The following is a 17,081-nucleotide window of genomic DNA, read 5'->3' as shown; positions in this document are numbered from 1 at the left end:
ATTTTATTTATAAAATCAAGGATGTATTATTTATGAAGTAACTAGAAATTAAATATACTTAGGTAGAAATAAATATTAGAAACAACTCACATTTTTTACATAAGGTAAACAATTTTACAATTGAGTGGCAGGTACGTTTAATAAATATGATTTAAAAAAAGACAAACAAAGGTTTTATATAGAATTTTTAATTGCAGGATGTTTGAAAGATTATTCATAATAACATAAAAAATTATGACTGGATGTCACATGAAAGCACAACGGTGACGCAGCGAAATTGACAAATTTTAAAAAATGAATCAAAAACTCAAAAATTTTGAAACACTTAAATTAAGAAATCCATAATTAAAAATATATATATAAAAAAAACTAATATTTTCAAATTGAGAAACTTTCAAAAAACATAAATCAGATATTTGAGAAATTTAAAAATGCAAATAATTATATCAGAAAAATAAAAAAAAATCACAAATTCAAAGCTTAAAAATTATTATAAGCTAAATATTTTAAAATGTTTAAAATTTCAAAAGAATCGTAATTTTACAAATTCAAAATAAAAAAATAAAGGTTGAAAAAAAAATCGAAATAAAAAAAATAAAGTTTGAATATTTATGAGTTCAGATTACCAAAAATTCAAAAGCTACAGTTAAAAATAATAAGAAAGAAAATTAAAGAAATTATAACTTCAAAAATATAAAGTAAAATTAAAAAAATCTGTAAATCAAAAATTTTAAAACTCAAACATAAATAAAATAGAAACAGTCCAAATTTCCAATCTCTAGATTCTCTAAATTTAAGTTTCTAACCTAAAATATGGCTCCAAAAATGTGTGTTTTTTATGATTCAAGATGGCGAAGAATTTAAGAATTTAGGAACTTAAGAATTTAATAATTTGAGAATTTAGGAATTTAAGAATTCAAGAATTTCAAAGTTTCAGAATTTTAATTTCGACAAAATTACATAATTTTCTTTTGTTCATATAAGAATACAAATTGGTAGCACCGTTAAAGGTACAATTTATTATTTGCCAATTAAATTTACCTATTATTTTAACACACATATTTAGTATATTCAAAATCAATTTAAGATCAAAAATTATTCCTGAACAAATATTTATTTGAAATTATTAAACTCAAAAGAAATGTGTATTTAAAAAAAAATCTTTTTATAGTACAATTTTTTGTGGAGGTACTAGCTGTGCTCTAATACTATGGCTTAAGTAATTTATCATTACAACTAATAATGAAATGCCCAACTTGCAAATTTTATGTAAGCGTGTACTCAACATCTATCACACCAAATTGCAGTAACTTTTCAACAAGAAAGAGAAGAGAGAGCTTGCAGAAAAGTACGGGAACGGTTTTGCTGCAACTTCTACCTCTCTCACTGCAGAAGTTCTGCCTGTGAGAAAAGTTACTTTTGTTGCAGAAAAGTACGGGAACGCTCTGCTGCCGTTTTTGTGCAGAATTGCAGAATTCTGCAGTACGGGAATAGACCTAATGTTTCTCTATGGCTCAAAAGTTGCGGATTTTTGTCCTCTAAAACATTCAAAAAATCTCGAAAATCAAAAAATACGTATTTTGGGAAATTGAGTTTTAGTAAAAAAAAAGTTGATTAAAAAATCTGCAAATTTTTTTTCCGTGTACCTATTTTTTCTCAAAAGTCCTCAACAATACCTACAACTTTGCCGAAGACACCAAATTGATCAGAAAATTCACTCAAAAGTTACTGTTGTTTGAATATTTACATACCATTTTTGTATGGACAGCAGCCAAAATTGTATGAAGACTTCTATAGGTGAACCAATGACGCAAAATAGCTTATTTGGTCATAGGGAAGGCCCCCACAAAGTTTGAGCCAAATCAAAAAATACAAATAAAATCCATTTCCGGTTTTGGTAGAGAATTGCTCACCAATGTAATGAATTATTTTTCTATATGTTTCTATACAAAACAAAATTGATTGTTTCAAGTAGCTCACGGTGTATTTTTTCGAGACCTCAATGACAAAAAATTCGGTATGTCTGATATTTGGCACCGTGAAAGAAGGGCTCTTTCCCGACATTTTGCGGTATATACCGAAATATTTCGTCGGGGGGTCTAGTGCAACTTTTTTTTTTGAAGATTTTTTTTCGATTTTATGGGATATTTGTTCAAAAAAGTCACAGAAAATCGGTGCATTCATGTTGATATCACTCAAACTTCTTATGAATATGCCCTGGGGATTCTAACCAACTATATTTGACCAATATTTGACCTCCAATTAAAAAAAATCGAACCAAATTTAACAGATTTCTAGCATTCTTTAAATTACCCCAAAATTCAAGCTGGAAACCCCGATACGACCGAAAGTAAATCTTTTATTTGTACAATTTGTCATGAAATAACAGCAACACATTGCCCGGATACAAATTTGAGCATTAAACAATGCAAAACATAGATTATTTATTTAATAAGCTGTTTATTACCCAATAGGTTCCGAAAATTATTTTTTCAATCCTCGGCCACATAACACCATTACATTTTTAAACATTTTAGAATCAATCACATTGTAGAAAACAGTTTTCTGAACATGTTCCATAAAAAAGTATCACTTTTGGTTCAATATAAGCAGAGATATGCCCAATTTCCTGAAATAAATAGGGCCTTTCTCCAAAATTTCTAAATTTAAAAACAATTCACACGATGGGCTTTGCCTACTGAGATTTGTAATGAATACTATATAATAATTTCATTAATTTCGTCAAAACTTGTTATAATTTTTACGTTTTAATAACATATTATCATCATAAAAAATATCTTAGTAGGCAGCGCCCATCATGTGAAAGGTAATTAAATTAAGAAATTTTGGAGAAATGCACTATTTATTTCAGGAAATTGGACATATCTCTGCTTATATTGAACCAAAAGTGATACTTTTTTATGGAACTTGTTCAGAAAACTGTTTTCTACAATGTGATTGATTCTAAAATGTTTAAAAATGTAATGGTGTTATGTGGCCAAGGATTGAAATAGTAGTTTATGCAACAAGTTGCAAAAAGAGGATTTTTTCAGCACGAGTCGTACATTTATCCAACGAGGTTCTCCGAGTTGGATAAATACGAAGAGTGCTGAAAAAATCAAGTTTTGCAACGAGTTCCATACAACATTTTTTGCAATTCCGAAAAACACCCATTGAGTGAAATTTTATGTCAAATTTTCATGTATTTTGTCAATAAATCGTTTGAATCAAAAAAATGTTGAAAAGTGTTACTTTTCGAAAAAAGTGCTGAAAAGTTCAACTTTTCAGCACCCATTTCAGTGCTGAAAAGTAGAACTTTTCAGCATTTATTTTGAAAAGTGTTGCTATTCGATTCTGTTATTTTTGGTACAGAAAAGTAGGCTATTTCGTCGTTCAAGAATGACAGGAAAAGTAAGTAGTTTCACGACGGAATTGCAAAAAAATAATTTTCGGAACCTATTGGGTAATAAACAGCTTATTAAATAAATAATCTATGTTTTGCATTGTTTAATGCTCAAATTTGTATCCGGGCAATGTGTTGCTGTTATTTCATGACAAATTGTACAAAGAAAAGATTTACTTTCGGTCGTATCGGGGTTTCCAGCTTGGATTTTGGGGTTTTTTCAAAGAAAGCTAGAAATCTGGTAAATTTGGTTCGATTTTTTTAATTGGAGGTCAAATATTGGTCAAATATAGTTGGTTAGAATCCCCAGGGCATATTCATAAGAAGTTTGAGTGATATCAACATGAATGCACCGATTTTCTGTGACTTTTTTGAACAAATATCCCATAAAATCGAAAAAAAATCTTCAAAAAAAAAAGTTGCACTAGACCCCCCGACGAAATATTTCGGTATATACCGCAAAATGTCGGGAAAGAGCCCTTCTTTCACGGTGCCAAATATCAGACATACCGAATTTTTTATCATTAGCTTGTTCTAAAAAATACACCGTGAGCTAAAAAGCATGTACATTAGGATGTAACAAAACGGGTCAATTTTGCGGGCATTTCAGGGCCCGAATCCCAAATATGAGCATGATTGGTTGCTATATGACCTGGCGCTTTAAATTTGAATTTTAAATAGGATTTTACCCGTAAAATCGGTACGTTTTGGTATTAGCCAGTTTTGAGGCTCTTAGCATTTTTTGCATTTTTCAAAAACCTTATGAGCTCATAGTTCGTGTTCCAGGGAACAACTTTGCCGTTGAGTGCGGAAAAGTTTGTCTACTATTTAAAATGTTACAGAATTTATAATACCGCCGCTGAAAACATCATTTTTTTCATTCTCTTCTGGCTCTTCTGTTTCTAGAGCAAATTAAAATAAAGGCAAAACTGGTCAACATTACTATGGTAAAAACTTTTAAAATCGAGAAATGATCAAGATAAGGCTGGTACAAATTTTAATAAAAGTTTTTGTCTCTTCTATTTCAATGGAAATTTAAGTACTATCAGCTGAAATCAATTTAAAATGCATTTCCCTGCGTTTAGAATCATTTTTAGCATGTTTGGGTTGATTTAAAAATCTATTGAATTTTTGAAAATTTTCGATGTTTAAGTTTTTTTTCGCTAAAATTTTTGTTTTCGTCAAATCTTTCATTTTTTGAAAATTAATGATTGCAAAACAACTGAACTAGTGTAAAATGCATTTTAAAACACTGTTTCCATGCAAATGCTGAAACTATGGCTTGTTATTTCAATATTTATATTTTTTTACTTTTTTGCTCCTCCCTCTCGGCCCCGGCAGAGCCGAGGGTCAAACACGTTGAAAAATATTTGCATTGGCCTAATCATGCATTTCCTCAGCGAAGAAGGCAAACATGTGTTTAATATCTTGTATAAAGTACTCTGCTAATAAATTGGTATCCGAAAAGGAGGCTCTTTGAATTACTTGCAAAGGTAAGTCGAAAGTGTTTTTTAATATCTTTTATACCCATCTAATCTGTTCTCCACTAATAAATTTACCCTTAAATGTGTGACACAACACTCGAAGATTAGAACAAGTATTCAAACACAAGTTCAGTAGTCGTCAATGAAATGCAATGTTTGAGATATTTATCTTTTGTTTTGTTCAACATTCGACTTTCGAATTTAAGCATTGTCTTTGTCTGGCCTGTCAATACTATTTGTTCTTCTCTTTTCTCTTCCCTTTCTTTCTGATTTCTTCCAGGAACTAAATACAAATCACCAAACAATAATAACAATAATATTGGCGTATCTCATAGCAAGTTCAACAACATTAATCAAACAAGCACAATATCTAGTCGAAATTTCAACAGCAATAGTAGTAGATCTGATACATATCAGTCATGTTTTGAGAATGTTAGCAATAGCAAAAACAATGTACTTAACAATAACTGTTTAAACTTAGAACAGAAGTCGTTAGATCTGCTTCATGAAAGTAGCGATCAAGTGTTAGACTTGGGTGATCTCGACCTATCGCAGCTACGTTTGTCCAAGAAGGATTTGGAAGCCCTCTCGAGTATCACTCCTGCTCTGTCTCAACATTTGCAGGATCAGTTGCTCGCCCAGCTTCCGCCACAGCAAGCCAAAAAACTCTCAAGAACACTATCAATGCAAAATGGAAATAACGCAGCGAACCGACTTTACAAGCGAAGTCTGAGTAGCAGTGCCAGTCGTGCTACTACAGCGGATACTTCTGAAAGCTATCAGCCATCCGAATCACGTGATAGCGTCACTCCGACGAATGAGTTGTACTCGCAAAAGCGATTCAGCAACAGCAAATCAGAACGAAACTCACGAAGCTCAAGTAACTCGAGGGACGTCACATCTCCTCCACCCCTCCCTCCGCCCACATTCAACGACGACTACGGAACTTCATCTTCTCGTTTTCCATATACTAACGAGAATCATGAGCGGTTCCGAACGTACGAAAAGTACACTCCATACTCGATAAACCCGTATAACGACATTCCCGAACAAGATCAAAGCAAATCTTTGGATTTCGACAAAAGAGCCAGTTATTACGACAGTTCACGAACTTCCTGTCTTAGTCCAACTGGGGAAGGTTACGGAAGACCACCGATTGGGTGCATCTCACCACCTCCAAACTCTTCCTCGTCCGGTTACTCGAGCCAACGTTCAACCACGCGTCGTATTTCCAGATTTTTGCGTCCAGATTTCTTTGATCCACCGACCGATTCGAACGAGCAGGATAAGGCTAAGAAGGAGCAGGAAACTCAAAAAGTCTTGCGCGAAATACGAGAGAAAAGTCGCGAGAAAAGCGTCGATCGACATCACAATTTGGACTGTAATATTGAAAAAAGCTCCGATCGGTTGAGTTACTTTATGGAAAAATATCGCAAAGAAAACATCGGCGATGACAACAGGACTAACGAAACGCTGGAATTGTTACGAGATGCTCGAGATTCACGGAATCGTCGAAGTATCTCAAAGCCTCGAGATATCGTAGATTCGAGCGTCGCCATAATGAATAAGACCGACTCATTCACAGACAAAATTTTGGATGAACTGCAAAACTTGACGATACGACAAAAATCGATGCCAACCAAGAGTAAAAGTAAGGAACTTATTATCGCAGATACAGCGTTGGAAACCAATACTAAACGAAATTCGTACGAAAATTGTATTGAATGCACGATGAATGCCAAACAGCAGGATGACCCTCTGCTAGATGATCCATTAACAGAACCTATTACGACTAAGGTGGTCAAAGTAAAAAAAGTTAAAGCAAAGCCAAAACTGGATGCTGACGGGAACCCTATCACAGTGTCCGTAAAGAAAGTGAAAAAAGTAGTCAAACCAGTTACGGATGTTCCAATCATAGAGACAATCCCCGCTGACACTCCCAACGATGATAAAAGCGAGAAAATTAAGACTATCAAAAGAGAGTCCAAACTTATCCGCCCTAAATCGTACCCTTGCAAAGATCCGGAAAATGTAAAGGTCGAAAAGCCGCCAACGGATCAACCTGCTGCACCAGCTGAAGTAAAAGCTTCTCTCGGTGCGGATTCATCACAATCAACAACAACAGCAGCAACGCCGACAAGTAAAATTGCTAGACCGAAAAGCTTTCCAAGTTCGAAACTAACCCCACCCAAAGAAATTAAACTGTTGAAAAACATAATCAACGAAGAACAAAAATTGGACGATAGTTCTGGAGTGAAAGAGCCAACTCCACCAATAACTGCAATTGCAGTGAAAACTTCCACCAAAGTGGCAGCAGATGGTCAAACAGCAGCGACCACACCTGAAGGATCAACTAAAAAAGTTCGTAAGGTTATTCGCATTGTGAAGAAATCTACAAAAAGTGATACATCCACAAAGAGCAGCAGTGAGGAAAATAAGGCCACGACCATCGTCGAGGTTAAAGAGCCTAAAGAGAAAAGTGTGACAATAGTTTCACCAACTCCCAGCGAAAAAACGGTCAAGGATAAATCAAAGTCACCGGAAAAGAAACTGAAGCAAGGCTTTCTAGCTAGTATTGGGCAAAAGTTTGAAAAGTTCCGCGAAACGAACAAAAGCAATAAAGAGGCAAAAAAGGTTGCAGCTGCAGATAACAAAACGCAAGAGGAAGTTGGGGAAAGCGCCAGTCAAGTCGAAGTGACGAAGAAGGAGAAAAAGAAAAGTCCAGGTGCAACGAACGCAGCTGCAAACGTACCAGTTGAAGTAGCTGCCAAGGATGAAGCTGGCACTAACAACCGCGAGTCTAGGATCGACAAAGTAATACGAAACTTGAGGGAATTGTCAGTACCGAGGGCACCGCCTTTAACGGAGTCTAACCTGATAAAGCGAGCTGTAAGCGTTGAAGAGATGCCCGGAACGTTTAATAAATATGGCGTTACAAAGGTACTAGGATTCTTCAAAAAGATTGAAAAGGATACCAAAAATAATAAAGTTCTTAATACAAAGTCATCTAGTCATATCAACACTATGGACACAGCAGCAACATTGAATGCGCTGGAATCTGTCATCATCGAACGCACCAACAAGCTGGTGCAGGACGAAGAGCAGCAGAAGGAACGGCCAAAGTCCGCAAACTTTGTGAGCAAACTACGCAAACCGTACAATGGAACGAGGAGTGACACCGTGCTGACCATGACGGAGCAGCAACAGCCGAGTAAGTCGAGTATTTCAAAATCAGACAAACTGAACGGTGGAAACGCAACAACGAATATTCCCGTAAAGTATAGCTGTCCTGACTGCAATAAGGAAGATTCTAATCATGAAAACACTAGGAAGCATTCCTCTACACTATGCGATACTCGAAACCTCTCGTTGGACGAGACCGATCGCGTCAAAACTAACCGCAGAGCTTTGACCCTGGACTTTAGCAAGCTTCAAGACGGTCGAAAAGTTCGAACCAATAATAACAACTACAGTTACCCTCCTCCAATGCCCAGTGAAATGAGCTCCATGAATGGTACATCTACTAGCATTACCAGTCACAACAAAAACAACAACAACTACATAAACATGCTTACACCTTCGTACGATAGCATCACGAATTACTCTTCTGGTTCTAGAAGTAGCCCGTACGACGATTGCAACTCGTCCAGCACATTCATGTCTCCATCCGAAGAGCACGAGCTTTACTTTGACAATTGGTCAATCTGCTCCGATGATCACAACAATATGCTTAGCGCTTCGCCTTCCGTGTCGCGACTCTCCAGGCTAACCTATATGAACTCTGTCTCTCCGGTAGATAACGATTCCGAAAGTGTAATCGAACGGATACGTAGAAAAAGTTTCTACTCCCGATTTAACGACAACAAGTCGAAGAGTCGTGTTAGCACTCTCATGGGATCCGGTTCTTCGAAGGATTGCTACCGCGAGTCATCTCTTTCCAGAGGTGGACCGTCGTCCACTCGGTTGAAAGAGTACGGTAAGTCTTCATCTACTTCGGTAGCGGGCGCTCTGGCAAGTGTTGATCGTTCCAAGAATGCCTACGATTACTCCTACCGACTACCGATCGCTAGGACATCAAGTGCCAGCAAAAACAAGTACACGGGTACAACAACAGATGACCATTCAAAGTCTACAAAAGCAGGCAACAGTGACTACTACCATCATCATCACTACCCACACTACTCCACCAGTAACGATTCTTCCGATAACATTAACTATAACACTGTCGGTAAATCCACCACCTTTAAAAATACGTATTTCGAAACCTCGTCACCACCGTATTACGCTACATACAATCCGAGACGGCGTTCATCATTCAACACCAGCAACACAGCCACAGCCGCTAATCTTGCTTCATCCTCTTCATCAATAGCACTAGATTCTTCTGCCACAGCACCATCGGTGGCAAAGGAGTACCACCGGCGTGATTCCACCGTGACTGATGCATCGACCTCATCGGAAGGTGCCAGTGGGCTGCGTAAGATCCGCCCGTACGACAACCGAAGCATTTCGATGCTAAACTCGTCCTCTTCAGCAGCAAGAGATTCGCGTTATGGTGGATATGATGGCACATCGATGACCAGGTAAATATCATGCGCAAATTCGTGTAATCGTAACGCTTTCTGCCCGTCCTTCTATAACCAATCCCCGTCCTGTCTCTCTGCTCATATTTTTTTTTTGTAAATTTTAAAAGTCGATGTTTGGCATACTAGAAAAACGAAACCATTCGCACTACAACCCACAGGTCTTGACGGTCCCTATTGAAAGATTCATATTCGGTCCTAGGCGTCCGAAGGCTTCTAATAATAAAGGGTTAGTGGAGGGCCATCATCATCAGTTAACACCAAGAACCATCTCGGTCTCGAATCAATGATCTTTGGATGGCGAGTCCAACCGCCGACCAGCTATTCCATCGGAGCAGGCTATAGTCTTGTACTTTTTTGTCCAGGACGACGACTTCCACACCTGGAAAGATCTAACGACCTAACTTAGGCCGGAACCGATATTGATTTCCCATTCCAACGGAAGGCGTGATCAAACATTTCTCGGCTCAAGGGCTGGTGCTAGAAAGTATTTTATAATTATTTTTGCAATTCCGTCGTGTAACAACTTATCCCGTACGCACGAGTGCAAGCAGCAGTCAAGTGCTAAGTGCTCCATCGTTTTTTTCGAAAATTTTCGCCGTAATTTACCGTGATTAGCCGCGAGTATGCTCCACCAGCATGGCCGTGGCAGTTCGAGTGCGGCCTCGAAAAACCCGCGAAGTTCGTCTACCGGCCGTGTGCAAAAAGGTAAACAAACCAACGCCGCGTCGTCCGCCATCGCGCCGGGGAGTGTGTGCGCCAAAGGATTTGACCCGAAATGATTACACTCCAGCGGTTCCAGCGGACAATTCAGCGTTCCCTCCTGGCTGGGGGTGATCGTTTGCCAGCGTGGTTGCTGCCGGTAGCGGCAATGCGGCCAAGCAAGAAGTCACCGGGGAAGATCTCTTTACCCTGCCGGAGTTCTTTGCTCTTGCGGGGGAGATGATGACGCGGTTTCGGAGCTGCCGTAACAAGGCGGAGCAATTTCTAGCCCTCGGGGGGAATTAATGATTAAACACATCTATAAAGGATAAAAAACTGTGATCTAGTTTTAAATTTTCTCTTTTTCTATCCCCTTTTCCTAGCAAGTTTTTTTTCTTCATTTTTCTTACTCTTGGTTACACCTTCATTAACAAGCAATAACTGTTCCAAAATGGACACAACTGAGAGGAACTACAAAACTCTGTTATGTATTCCAAAAGAACTTATTGTATATTGATAATTCACCAATAAAACCGAATTGAATTGAACATCTTATCTACAATCACTTAAATTTACTTAGAATAAATAAGTAAAGTCAAGTAGATATATCACTTACAAAAGTACGCAACTTACAGCCGTCTTCTACAATACACTCAGAAAACTTGCAATTTTCCAAACCATTCGTCATGTTTCTAATTTGATTACTTTTCCATTGTAGAAGATCAGATTCATTTCCATTGATTCAAATTGCTAAGCTAAGTGCCATTTTCTAAGTAAAGTGATTGTATAGGCCCTTACTTTTCCAAAACAAAGAAGCTAGAGTGCGGGAAAGTTTACTAGATTTACTGGCGTCGCCATTTCGGTTTCGTTTTTAGAACGTTGTACAGAACCGGATGGGGCCGGATCACTCTGGAGAGTTAGAACTTTAAACGAACTTTATTCTGCTGATCGTACACAGAACGAACTACTTCCAACGGACTTTTATTGGGATCTAATTACTCTAAAGTACATGAAACATTAGGGTGTAATATGGTTGTATGGAAAAAAAATGAAGTTGTACAAATTCAGGGAGCACAGCAATTTTTCAGTTCCTTTTGGGGTCCTAAACAACTCCCCAAAGTTTGGGAACGATTGGTTTAGTCCTCACTTTGCGCAAAGTGATTCAATTTTCCATATAAATTTGTATGGGAAAAACCATTTTTTTGGATTTTGATATTTATAAAATCCACGTTTCACGCTGTACTAAAACCGGATTCATATTCGGATGCTCTGGAAGGTGCTCTACAACTTTCCCGAAGAGAGTATGATGCTAACTTGCTCCTAAAAAAAGATACAGCGTGTTCAAAACTCGTCTAAAACGTGTTTTTTTGCGCCAAAATCACGTTTTAGACGAGTTTTGAGGACGCTGTATCTTCTTTCAGGGACAAGCTAGCACCATACTCTCTTCGGGAAAGTTGTAGAGCACCTTCCAGAGCATCCGAATATGAATCCGGTTTTAGTACAGCGTGAAACGTGGATTTTATAAATATCAAAATCCAAAAAAATGGTTTTTCCCATACAAATTTATATGGAAAATTGAATCGCTTTGCGCAAAGTGAGGACTAAACCAATCGTTCCCAAACTTTGGGGAGTTGTTTAGGACCCCAAAAGGAACTGAAATATTGCTGTGCTGGAAAATCGATTTTGATATTACACCCTAATGAAACATACATGGCGCATCGTTGCATTTCGCGCCACCGATCTCAGTTAGCCGAGAGGGTTAATTTTAGAGAGTGGGACCACAGAGAATATAAAATTGGAGAGAAAGAGCGACTTAAGAACTGCCACCTAAACAGGCGAGAATTAGTACGCGCGGGGTAGCACCAGCCGCGCGTACCACAGTACATCATTAGTCGTCTCTTTTGCTTACCTCTACTAATTCTTTACAAACGTAAAAATCGACGTCTCACTTTTCAATCCTTTTTTCAGACCTGCAATTAAGACGCTTCAAAAACTTGTGACAGGAAATAAGTAGTTTATGCAACAAGTAGCAAAAAGAGGATTTTTTCAGCACGAGTCGTACATTTATCCAACGAGGTTCATTGAGTACGACAAGTGATGAAAAATCAAGTTTTGCAACGATTTCCATACAACTTTTTTTTGCAATGGAGTATTTCCATTCGAGCAGTTTTTGCTTTTTCTACAATGTATTTCTTATGGAGCGAACTGTCAAAAACTGCTCGACTGCGGGTGCTCCATTCCGAAAAAAACAACCTTTGAATTTAATTGTAAGTCTAATGTCCATGTATTTAGTCAGTTCAACTTTTCAGCATCCATTTCAGTGCTGAAATTAGAACTTTTCAGCATTTGTTTTGAAAAGGGTTACTGTTCGATCCTTTTATTTTTGGTAGAGAAAGTAGGCTGTTTCGTCGTACGAGAATGACAGGAAAACAGGAAAAGTAGTTTCACGACGGAATGGAGCACCCGATTCGAGTGGTAGAAGTGACCGAAATAAAACTGCTCAACGAGTTTGTTTCAAACGTGAGACGATTTGGAACTGGAATAGAACTCAGTTTCAAAAAATTCAGATATATCCAGATTTTTAAGCGAAGATGGCGTTAGAATGGTGAACGCCCGAAATGTCAAAATCACGCAGTGGTACCAACATTACGAAAAAAGTGTGCCATGGCATGACAGCCATACTTTTTTTTAAATGTTGGTGCTACTGCGCGATTTTGACAATTCGGGCGTTCACAATTCGAACGCCATCTTCGCTTAAAAACCTGGATAGGACGCAAAGTTGTATGGAGACTTGTATCGAGGTTTTTAAGCGAAAATGCCGTTCGAAAGGTGAACGTCCGAAATGTCAAAATCGCGCAGTAGCACCAACATTAGAAAAAAAATGTGGCTGTCATGCCATGGCACACTTTTTTCGTAATGTTGGTACCACTGCGTGATTTTGACATTTCGGGCGTTCACCTTTCGAACGGCATTTTCGCTTAAAAACCTGGATAGAGATATCCACATTTTCTTACACACACACTATGATGCTGTGTTGATAATCATACGCACACAATATCTACGTGCGCATGTATTGCGTGTACGTACACGAAAAAGATTGAGGTTAAATTTTGTACCAGCCAGCAAAACAAATGGTTTGCTAGTGTGTGTGAGATCGGCCTTAGATAGCTCTATAGAGTTATCTAAGCCCGCTCTCACGCACACTAGCACGCCATTTGTTTTGCTGGCTGGTACAAAATTTAACGTCAATCTTTTTCGTGTACATACACGCAATACATGCGCACGTAGATAACTCTATTAAAAGAATTTTTTGAAACAACATTTAGATCAGTGCGTTGCGAGCACCGTGTTCTAGTTTCATTTCCGCCAGTTCTAAAAATTTAAAACTGCTCGCAATTTGAAACAATTATACAGTCTAAGACTGGCTGCAACGCGGCTCTACTTTGTTCTAGCTGTTTCATTTTTCAAATAGAACTGAAACAGACCACCCGCAACGCGGAGTTGCAGTTTTATTTTTCGAGCAGTATTTTGAAACCGGAATAAAACTGCTCGACGAGTTTGTTTCAAACGTGAGACGATTTGGAACTGGAATAGAACTCAGTTTCAAAAAAAATCAGATAAATAGAGATATCCATGCATTCTTACACACACACTGTGATGCTGTGTTGATAATCATACGCACACAATTAAAAGCAATTTTTTGAAACAACATTTAGATTAGCGCATTGCGAGCACCGTGTTCTAGTTTCATTTCCGCCAGTTCTAAAAATTTAAAACTGCTCGCAATTTGAAACAATTATAAAACTTCGCGCTGCAGACAGTCTAAGACTGGTTGCAACGCGGCTCTACTTTGTTCTAGCTGTTTCATTTTTCAAATAGAAATGAAACAGACCACCCGCAACGCGGAGTTTGTTTCAAACGTGAGACGATTTGGAACTGGAATAGAACTAAGTTTCAAAAAAAATCAGATATATAGAGATATCCACGTATTCTTACACACACACTATGATGCTGTGTTGATAATCATACGCACACAATTAAAAGCATATTTTTGAAACAACATTTAGATCAGCGCGTTGCGAGCACCGTGTTCTAGTTTCATTTCCGCCAGTTATAAAAATTTAAAACTGCTCGCAATTTGAAACAATTATAAAACTTCGCGCTGCAGACAGTCTAAGGAATACATTGTAGAAAAAAGCAAAAACTGCTCGATTGGAAATGCTCCATTGCAACAACATTATTGCGATAATCAACCTCCCAAAATTTTGAAGCGATTGGATAAGCCCACGATCGGCGCAAAGCGAATGAAATTTATATGGAAACAAGCCTTACCCGACAAACTTCGTTCTGTCTTTTTTTCGTTTGTTGACGTTTTTTGCTTTTTTGCTTATTCAGCCTCCTGTGATCAAAATTTGATTTTACGTCACTTTCTCCATACAATTGGCCGATACTCCGGAATCGGTTCCAGAGTGGCCAAAGTGTCAATTAGTTAGCGTAAGAACCTTCCTTGAGCTAACACGAACCTAACGCAACAAAGAGCACCTCGATCCGACGCTCCGTATTGAACTGATTCGCGTTCGAACAAAACCATTGAAATTTTTTATATATATAGAAAAGAAGAATAGATTACTATGGGGAAGCTAGCATTTTCACATTTTTGAATTTACAAAATTCATGTTCTGCTATTTCATGAAACTAACACCGAAGAAGAATAGCCCTGGATGTCCTGAACAACTCTCCCGAAGAGAGCGCCAATCGTGGGCTTAACCAATCGCTCGAAAATTTTGGGAGGTTATTTGGGACCCTAAAAGGGACCCAAAAAATGTGTTGCTGAAAAATACAATTTTCGATTCAACCATTTGAAACAGTCGTTGAATAGATTATACGCATGGAAAACAAACACGTTTCTTTCACTTAAAACCCTGTCCACGGGTGTTTTCGGAATTGGAAATAAAATGTATAAAACTCGGTGCAAAATCCGACTTTTTCAACACTCGTCGTGTTTATCTGTTGTAAATATAACATAATATATTTTCAGTCAACTAACACGAAATTGAAAAAGTATTGATCAAAATACCCGAGTATTCGTTCAATCGTGCTCATATTAGGAATTTAATACAATTTAGCCCTCTAATAGACGGCGAAAAGAAATTTTGAACAACTCCATAGTCCATCTATATTGTGATAACAAATGTGTCTGTCAAAAACTTATTAAATCTTACTAGTGCTGCAAACAATATACCTAAAGCTTCTCCTAAAATAATGAGCAGTTTAATGTCTTCTTTTTTCAAACAAATCAATAAAATATTCTACAAAAAACACCAGTGAAAACCGTTTAAGTCCGGTCCGTTCCGTAGCCTACAAAAGCTTTCATCTATGCCTGAAAATTGCTGCCAAATAAACGACCCATGCTCCTCTTTTCCCCTACTTCCAAATCAATTCCAGGTAACGCTTGAGCAAATAAAGTTTAAAATATGGCTTTGAGATTCTAACTTGTTACTAATGATTTGTACCACATTTATTTTTGCAGAAACAGTCGTCTCAGAAATCCATCAATACCTCGAAACCCCACCAACGTATGATCGTCAGCATTCACTGACGAGTGCGGTATTTACTACAATTTCTAAGGATTTGAAACTTTATCGCGATCAAATTTGAAACAATAAAATCAAACAAAAAAGTAGTGGTTAGTACATTCAACGAAATCATTCATTACTACAGAATAGAGTTTTACACAACACGCAATACGAGGAAAAGGAGGAAAAAAAAGTTGGAAAAGCAGAATCAATGTACATGTGTGTTGTTTGCTGACGGAGAACCGTTTACTTTAGAAACTAGCATTTTAAAACGTTACTTAGTGAAAATATTTTCCATCGAATTTCCAATTAAGAAAGCAAAACAATGAATGGAACCGTCAAGCTTATGAGAGGGAGAGAGACATGAACAAGACAGAAAGGATTTTGTACATTTATTTAGGTTTTAACGTTTTAAAAAATTTAGCACGGAAAAAATATTAAAACTAGCGAATCTGAATCGAGATTTTAAAATGTTTTAGAAATAAATTTGTAAAAACATGGAAATAAAGTTAGAAGTGTACCATGAATTATGGTTTAAAATATTTGAAAGAAAAATCCCTTACTTTTTCTTTTTAAATTTAGCTTTATAATTAAATATAAAAAATGTCAATGTATTTTAAAATGTTTTTAATTGATTGTACATCAATTTATATCCAGGTTTTTAAGAGAAGATTGCGTTGAACGTTAGAAATGTCAAAATCGCGCAGTAGCACCAACATTCGAAAAAAATGTGGCGGTCATGCCATGGCACACTTTCAGGGTTGTTACGGGAGAGTCGAAAAAAAATCCGCGCCAAATCCGCGCCGACCTAAAATCCGAAACCGCGCGAAATTCACACCATATAAAAAAAATATCGCGACCAACATTGAGGAAATTTTATTTTTTAATGAAGAAAAACTAATTCAGAAAGTATTTGATTAAAAAACTTGTTTTATGTTTAAAGGCTCCAAAAGAACGAAAGTAAAATATCCATTGAAAAAAAATCCTCAAGAGACGGTCAAGGCATGGGCCATGAAAAAAAAAATCTTCAAAATAGAAAATACAATATTTAAAAACCTAAAAATTTAACTTCAAAAATGTAACCTCAAAATAAAATCCAAATCTAAAATAATAATATGATAAAATTATAAATTTCGAAAGTCTAAATATTCAAAATCAAAGAATTTTTATACAGTTTGTAATCCAAAATCCTCGCTAAAATTTCACTCCGAAAGAAATTTAATTTCCGATATTTAAAATAATGTCTTCTCATAATTTCAAAATCTCTAACATAAAATAGGACTTCAAAATTGTGGAACTCAAGAATTTAATAATTTAAGAACTAAGAATTTAA

General features: G+C 37.0%; 1 protein-coding gene across 12 annotated transcripts in view; it reads left to right on the top strand.

Annotated features, from left to right (window-relative positions):
* The window catches only part of LOC120431534 (nuclear pore complex protein DDB_G0274915), a 48,854-nt gene extending 32,579 nt beyond the window's left edge, over positions 1-16,275 (top strand). For 7 of the 12 annotated variants that reach the window (XM_039596627.2, XM_039596629.2, XM_039596631.2 and 4 more), the window contains 3 exons: positions 5,168-9,470; positions 15,498-15,617; positions 15,703-16,275. In XM_039596627.2, coding sequence (XP_039452561.1) covers positions 5,168-9,470; positions 15,498-15,573 — 4,379 coding nt within the window. In that variant the 3' untranslated portion in view covers positions 15,574-15,617; positions 15,703-16,275. The remainder of the gene's footprint in view (positions 1-5,167; positions 9,471-15,497; positions 15,618-15,702) is intronic. The other 5 variants (XM_039596634.2, XM_039596637.2, XM_039596636.2 and 2 more) reach the window with 5 other exon arrangements.
* The last annotated feature ends 806 nt before the right edge of the window (positions 16,276-17,081 follow it).

The sequence above is a fragment of the Culex pipiens genome, chromosome 1 (genome assembly GCF_016801865.2).
Source record: "Culex pipiens pallens isolate TS chromosome 1, TS_CPP_V2, whole genome shotgun sequence".
NCBI lineage: Eukaryota > Metazoa > Arthropoda > Insecta > Diptera > Culicidae > Culex > Culex pipiens.
Note: the sequence above shows the minus strand (reverse complement) of the source record. Positions and strands in the feature narration are given on the sequence as shown.